General features: G+C 39.8%; 1 protein-coding gene across 2 annotated transcripts in view; it reads right to left on the bottom strand.

Moving 5' to 3' along the window:
* Positions 1-739: 739 nt before the first annotated feature.
* HEATR4 (HEAT repeat containing 4) overlaps positions 740-8,313 on the bottom strand; it is a gene marked incomplete at its 3' end in the record, with an annotated part of 75,035 nt that continues 67,461 nt past the window's right edge. For both annotated transcript variants that reach the window (XM_079914658.1, XM_079914659.1), the window contains exon 17: positions 740-898. In XM_079914658.1, coding sequence (XP_079770784.1) covers positions 740-898 — 159 coding nt within the window. The remainder of the gene's footprint in view (positions 899-8,313) is intronic.

The following is an 8,313-nucleotide window of genomic DNA, read 5'->3' as shown; positions in this document are numbered from 1 at the left end:
TATTGTGTGCTCTTACGGGATCCCAGCTTAGGATACAGATACCGTTTGTAACTCTCCCATGATGCCTTAATCTTTTAAGCATCAAGTACATTAAGGAGGCTCATGAGAATTGCTAATCAGCCTTGTGAAACTGCAGCAATGCTTCCTAGGGATCTAAAAGTGTTCACACCCACCCACACAGTACAAGGTGGAAAATATTGTACTAGCTCTGTTTTCTTGTAACAGTCCAGTGACATGGCTTCCTTATTGCCTTCTGGGCTGCAATTAAAGAACTTGCTCTAAAACAAGACTAGACTTGTAGATAGAAAACATCACTTAAGATTTTCTTTCCTAGATTAATGGGATTCTAGTTTGGGTTTCAAAGGGCTCTTTGTATAGCTTACAAAAGATTCTGGGTCTTTGAATATTTCTATTCTAGTAAAATTTGGAGTTCTGACCTATATTTAATATAGGACTTTTCTGGGTTATGGAAAAATATGGACTGTCACCTAATGTGTTGTCAATTTTCTTTAACCCTCTGTAAATGGTGCACATTAAAGAGCCAGGTTTACTGTTAAACAGATTTTTCTTTATAAACATAATGACAAAGAGATACACAACATCAGTTAAAGAGAAGAATGTGACTAGGTCCACTGCTGCCTGTGTCTTGGAGAAAGAGAAGGGCTCATCCCAGAAATAATTACCTTTCCTTCTAGGGGAAGAGGACACGACCCTGGAAAAAACTTGAGTTTTTACTTAGCTAGAGATCTTGGTTGTCAGATCCAAATGGTCCCATCGCAATTCTTTTTTCCCGGGCAGTGCGTAGATCTTTGACAAGTGATGAATGACCTCTGCTTCTTGTGCTTAGGCCCGGGACTGGACTCTGTGACCAGGGATTTGGTGTGCGGGGCCTCACAGGCTGCAGAGAGATATTAACATGTGAGCGCATGTGCAAAATGTGGTCTCATGTGACAGATCCAAAGAGAAAGCCTCTTCAGCCATGGTTTTATCAGAATAGCTCTGTGAACTACCATAATAAATGAAAGAATAGAATCTATGAGTCCAAGACCTGCCTGTTTTGATTGCAGTCAGCAGCCTAATGTGGAGAATATGCCTGAATTTCCCACCCAAGGCTTGGACCTCCACACGGTGATCTTTGGGGTTAGCCTGTGTTTTCTATGTCTTTATTAATATGTAGTCGTAGCAGCAGCTATGGGAACTGTAGTAGCAATGACTAAAGAGCTTTATTCTTCATGTGTGCTAAGGTGGATTCACTCAGGGTGAACAGCCCCTGGGGACACAGCGCTGCTCTATTTTCACCTTATAAACCAAAGTAGTGATGGCCGTAGTTGAGTTTGTACCTAGGTTAAAGCATTCCCAGGAATCTAGGCTGTTCTAATGTTAATCTAGGTTTCTGTATTACTCTATGAAATAGTAAGAGAGTTATCTATCTCATTCCCAAATGTATTCTTAGCTTAGGGCCAAAGTACAAATGGAATTCCATTTACTAAACGTCTAAATATTTAAATGTTATAAATCAAGCTAGTAGGGATTTCCCTGGTGGTCCAGTGGCTAAGACTCCCACCCACTGCAGGGCTCCCGGTTTGATCCCTGGTCAGGGAACTAGATCCCGCATGCTGCAACTAAAAGATCCCGCGTGCCGCAGGATCTTCTAAGACTGGGCGCGGCCAAATAAATAAATAAATATTTTTTAAAAATCAAGCTAACAAACGGTTTTGTTTTGTTTTTTTTTGTGGTACGCGGGCCTCTCACTGTCGTGGCCTCTCCCGTTGCGGAGCATAGGCTCCGGACTCGCAGGCCCAGCGGCCATGGCTCACGGGCCTAGCCGCTCCGCGGCATGTGGGATCTTCCCGGACCAAGGCACTGAACCCGTGTCCCCTGCATCGCAGGCGGACTCTCAACCACTGCACCACCAGGGAAGCCCCAAACTTTTTAAAAATATATATATATATTTATTGACTTGGCCGCACCGCGTCTTAGTTGTGGCATGCGGGATCTATTTCCCTGACCAGGGATCGAACCCGGGCTTCCTGCATTGGGAGCACGGAGTCGTAACCACTGGACCACCAGGGAAGTCCCCAAACTGTCAACTAAAATACATACTATCACCTACATTGACAAAAAGACCAGGTTTGAATTTGGAATTTTTGCAGTCTTTGGAGCTCCTTACCAGAATGTGGTGGTGCAGGAAAACTGCATTATAAATAAATGCACCATGTTTTTCTTTTGTGATAGGATCAAGTAAAATAGAATACATCAGAATTGTGTATTTGCAGGGAGCAAACCTCTAGTGGTACTACAAATGGTGAATTTTTTTAAATTTTAATTTAATTAATTTATTTTTTGGCCATGCTGTGAAGCATGCAGGATCTTAGTTCCCCAACAAGCGATGAAACCTGTGCCTCCTGCAGTGGAAGCATGGAGTCTTAACCCCTGGACCGCCAGGGAAGTCCCTTGTGTATGTATATATCTTCCTCCTTCATTAAATAAATAGGAAAAATTTTATTATGATGTCTAATGAATTTAATGGGATTATTTCTGATTTTTTATATTGGGTCGGCCAAAAAGTTCATTCGGGTTTTTCCCATAAGATGGTACAAAAACCCGAACGAACTTTTTGGCCAACCCATACTTGACTATTCTTTAATTAATCTCAAAAGCCTAACCCCAAAGTTTGATATATGCCCACTTACATATATGCAGAGAGAACACCATGCCTTGTATAATATTTCTTATTTCACAAATAACTTACAATTTTAGCTACATATTATATTGTATTTTTGCTATTTAAGGAAAAAGAACCAACACATTATTTATTATCTTGTTTTTCATTACTTAAAAAATTGAATAAATCAATTGTGACGGGTCATATCATTTTAACTTTTAATTTGTAAGTCTCACCTGCACATGAATGTTTGTAGCAACTTTATTCATAATCATTAAAAACCAGAATCAACCTTCAGTAGGTGAAATGAAAAACAAAGTGTGGTATATCCATACAATGAAATATTGTTCACAGACAAGAAATAAGCTCTCAAGCCACAAGACTTGGGTGAACCTCCTTGAACATGTATCGCTAAGTGAAACAAGTTAGCCTGAAAAGGCTACATATGTATGATTTTAATTATATGACATTCTAGAAAAGGCAGAACTACAGAGATAATAAGAAGATCACTGATTGTCAGTTGTTTGCGGGGAGGAAGAGAGGATGGAAAAGAGGAAGCACAGAAGATTTATAGTGTGGTTAAACTATTCTGCATGATACTGAAATGGTGGATACATGGCATTATGCATTTGTGAAAACCCGTAGAACTATACAGCACAAGAATGAAACTTAATGAATACAAATTAAAAAGAAAATCATTTAGGAGGTCAGGGAATCCCAGGAAAAACCCAGACTATGACAAGAGAATATAACCGTAACCTCAATTTAAATACATATTTTTGTTACAGACAGTGTTATGATGATGAAAAATATTTTCAAGCATAAACATATAGTATATTAGAATAAAATTCTGTCTGGAAGTTATTTCAAAATGGAAATGTAAGCTTAAAAAAAGACATTAAATTTTCAACTTCAAAGAAGAGCTTGTTTATTTTATAATTTTTTTAAATGGATGATGGTAGGTATCGAACTGTTATAGATTTAGTTGGATGTTTAAAGTGATGTAACGGTTTTTTGTGGGTTTTTTTTGCGGTATGCGGGCCTCTCACTGCTGTGGCTTCTCCCGTCGCGGAGCACAGGCTCCGGACGCGCAGGCTCAGCGGCCATGGCTCATGGGTCCAGCCGCTCTGCGGCATGTGGGATCTTCCCGGACCGGGGCACGAACCCGTGTCCCCTGCATCGGCAGGCGGACTCTCAACCACTGCGCCACAAGGGAAGCCTGATGTAACAGTTTTAATTTAAAATATCAATATATATAAATGCTGGACTATGTAGATGTTAGAAATTAGATGCTTTGTGTCTATTTAAACTTAAAAAAAATGTTTGATGCCAATGAAAAAAGGTGAAGAGGTGACGTAGCTTTTCACAATTCTTTTAGAGGGTCCACGAGCAAAAGAGTTGGAAGTTCAACATCCTAGACAGCATCTTACATGATGTTCTGCAGGACTTGGCAGACTTCTGTGAAGGGCCAAATATTAATAGTATATATTTTAGGCTTTGTGGGCCTGATGGCCTGTGTCAAAACTGCTCAGCTCTGCTATTGTAGTATGAGAGTAGCCACAGACAGTTTGTAATGAATGAGTGTGGTTGTATTCCAATAAAATTTATCTGTGGGCACTGAAATTTGAGTTTTGTACACATTTTATTTCAGAAAATATTATTCTTCTTTTGATTTTTTTCAACCATTTAAAAATATGAAAATCATTCTTAGTCCACAGGGTGTGTAAAAACAGAAGTCAGGCCAGATTTGACCTGAGAGTTATAATTTGTTGATCCCTAATTTACAGTAATTTGGTAAAATAGTTTTACAAATTAGTGAGTCAGTAGTCTCAAAGTTAGACTGTAATCTGTCTCACATTTGCCAAAGCAAAGTCCTATATCCTTGAGGTCTTAAGCAAAATTATTCACAAATGTATAAAGTTAAACATGAAAGTTCTTCTATTGCCAATAATGCCATTCCCCAGAGGCAACCTCTGACTTCAAATATTCAACTGTGCAGTCACACACACAAATACAACATATGTGGTTTTAAAGAAACTATATATAAATGTATATGGATTTTTTAAAAAAGGGACAACATATATGTTGTGCTGCAATTTGATTTTTCAGTTTACAATATATTTTCAACATCTTTCCTAGTCATTATTTTTAACAAGAATTCTTGAAACTTAGTCGACATTTGAGTCATTTCCAATTTTGAAATGATAAGCAATGAGCATCTGTATATATCTCTGTCTCTATCTCTATATCTATATATGTTTGTACACATGGATGAATATTTCTGTAGGATAGATTCCTAGAAGCAGTATTACTGGATCAAAGATATCCACATTTTTATGTTGATGGGGTCATCCAAAAGTTTATCCTAGGGTTTCTCAACCTTGGTACATTTAGGGCCGGATAATTCTTTGTTGTGGGGCTGTACTGCACATTGCAGGATGTTTAGCAGCATCTCTGGCCTCTACGCATTAGATGCCAGTAGCATCTCCCCTGTTGTGACAATCAAAACTGTCTCTCGATATTGCCAAATGTCCCCTGGAAGGGAGGGGGTGCAAAATCATCTTGGGCTGAGAACCACTACCCTGGACACTTGTTTTTCTTTTTTCTTTAATTTCTTTTTCTCCCTATCCCCCTTTCAACAACTTATCATGTTATCCTTCCTTTAAAAAGGAAAAGTGCTTAAAGGAATTTGTGACTTAGTGTATATCACCCCTCTGTTATGGGATAAATTGTGTCTCCCAAAATTCATGTGTTGAAGTTCTAACCCCCAGTACCTCAGAATGTGACTGTATTTGAAGATAGGGTCTTTAAAGAGGTTATTAAGTTAAAATGAGATTGTAAAAATGGACCCTAATCTAATATGACTGATGTTCTTATAAAAAGGAGAAATTTTAACACAGAATTGTACAGAGGGAAGACCATATAAAGATTGGGAGAAGGCAGTCATCCACAAGCTAAGGAGAGAGGCCCCAGAAAACAGCCCTGCCAACACCTTGATCTTGGACTTCTAGCCTCCAGAAATTGTTTTCTGAAAATAAACTTCTGTTGTTAAAGTCAGCCAGTCTGTGGTACTTTGTTATGGCAGCCCTGGCAAATTATTACACCTTCCCAGTGTATTTGAATTTTAAATAAAGAATGAATGAAAAAGGCAATGACTTATCCAAAGGTATAACTATCTAACAATGGGATTTGGTGGGGGAGATAACTTTTCTGAGAGGATTCAGATCATTCTATGTAGATTTAAACATGGGATTGGCTCTATTCAACCTCTTTTCTACAGCAGCTTCTCTGATGAACAATTAGTAACTTCTGTAATCTCAATGTCAAATTTCTTTCATTAAACAAAGATAATATCAATTCAAAAAAATAAGAGCAAGGCAAGCAATGATTAGAGATCAGAAGAAATGAAATGAATTAGGGAGAGTGAAGTTTGTTGTTTAAAAAAACACTATATATGTTTTTCTTTTTTTTTTTTTTGGCCGTGCCCCACAGCTTGCGGGTTCTGAGTTCCCCAACCAGGGATGGAACCCTTGCCCCTGCAGTGGAAGCACAGAGTCCTAACCACTGGACTGCTAGGGAATTCCAAAAAAAACACTATATTTTTAATTGCACAAATGATATGTACAATGGAGAAAACCCAGACCAGGCAAATATGCAAAGAAGAAGAAAATAAAAATCACCTGGAATCCCACCATCCAAAGACGATCACTGTTAAATATTGTGGCATAAAGACTCCCAAACTTTTTTCAGTAGTACGTATATATGGATGGATGTATAGATAGATAGAAATACACATACATATCGACACACACATATATATCTCCCAAATGGGATCCTACCATAATACTTATTTTGTCTGCTTTTTTTCTTATTCAATGATATATTGAGAACATTATTCCATGTCAGTAAATATATTTCTTTTTCTTTTTCTTTCTTTTTTTTTGGCTGTGTTGGGTCTTCGTTGCTGTGCACGGGCTTTCTCTAGTTGCAGTGAGGAGCAGGGGCTACTCTTCGATGCAGTGCGCAGGCTTCTCCTTGTGGTGGCTTCTCTTGTGGAGCACGGGCTCTAGGTGCGCAGGCTCAGTAGTTGTGGCTTGCGGGCTCTAGAGCGCTGGCTCAGTAGTTGTGGCGCTCGGGCTTAGTTGCCCTGTGGCATGTGGGATCTTCCTGGATAAGGGATCGAACCTGTGTCCCCTGCATTGGCAGGCGGATTCTTAACCACTGCGCCGCCAGGGAAGTCCCAGTAAATATATTTCTGAAAATGGTTATTAATAGCTGCTTTTGTTGAACTAAGTAGAGCCACAGGAAAATGATGAAATTAAAAGTAAGTCAGTCTCCAAAAGGTGTCTCCCAGTCACAAGGGAAACTAGAAGACAGATAGCAACAACATTCTTTACTTGAGGAAATCACAAAATGTTGAAGAAAGAAAAGGATGAGGTCACAGGAAAGACTAAGAGGAGGAGATATTGTACAGGATGTGGAAAAGACAAATTTACAGCTCTCGTCTAGCTAAGCCCAGTGTTTCCCAGCTTTGCCAGCAGAGAAGCATAGCTCATCCCCCCAGTTCACTACAGGATGTGTCCACTGTCTATTGAAAACCGCTCCCTTTGAAAAAGCAATGAAACCTCCCAGTGCCATCCTTGACCTGCCCTCTGCAATATTTCCCTGGGGAATCTGATATCAGGGTCTGGCCAGCACACACAGCCTGTATGTCAATTAGGAAGAGGGCTCCCCCTCTGCTGGCCCTTCCTCCAGACACTGCAGCCCTAGAGTAGGGCACAGGACTTTCGAGGATAACATCGGTTGGTTTCACACCCTACTCTGGCCCTTGGCCAGGTAACTTTGCGCAGAGCGATACCTCACACGATGGCCTTGTCTGAAACGGTCCCACTCACCCATTTAAACTTCCACAGGGCACAGGCAAAAATAGTCTTAATCTTCCCATCCCATGCTGTCATCCTGGCCAATTCAAGAACTTCTCTGACTCCCCCACTCCTAGTTTCTCTGAACTAGGCCAGAGGCACAAAAGCCATCATACAGGTCCTTGCTCCATAATAATAAATTATAGCTACAATTTTTTAAGTGTTTAGATCTGTACCAGATCCTGTGCTAAATGCCTTGCATGCATTATTTTATGCTCACAATAAAACATTATTTTCTCCATACATCTATGAAGAAGTATGTTCAATGACTACTCCTACTTTACAGATGAGATTACCGAGATCTGAGAGAGTAACTTGACTGAGCTAATGCCACAGATAATGAGTAGCAGGGACTCAATTCTGGTTGGTCTGCTTCCCACAAACATTTCCTGTGCATCTTCTCTGTGAAGAGCAGTGTGCTAAAAGCAAGAGAAAGAGGCATAAGGAAGTCCTTTGCTCGAAGGAGTTTACAGTTTAGGAAGTTTAAGAAGGAATCTGATATATGATACACCAATACATGCACAATGTGCTAAAGCAATGTGAAAGGGCCAAAGTTCTCCTGTGACTAGGGAGATGGGAGAGCCTTTGGGGAGGAGATGGAATGTGAAATGGGCTTTAATAAGGGTACTTATTTTTATTTAAGATTTTTTTGATGTGGACCTTTTTTTTTTTTTTTTCCTCCGTACGCGGGCCTCTCACTGTTGTGGCCTCTCCCGTTGCAGAGCA

Source organism: Stenella coeruleoalba, assembly GCF_951394435.1.
Source record: "Stenella coeruleoalba genome assembly, chromosome: 2".
Lineage (NCBI taxonomy): Eukaryota > Metazoa > Chordata > Mammalia > Artiodactyla > Delphinidae > Stenella > Stenella coeruleoalba.
The sequence above is the reverse complement of the archived record's forward strand: the minus strand, read 5'-3'. Positions and strand labels throughout refer to the sequence as shown.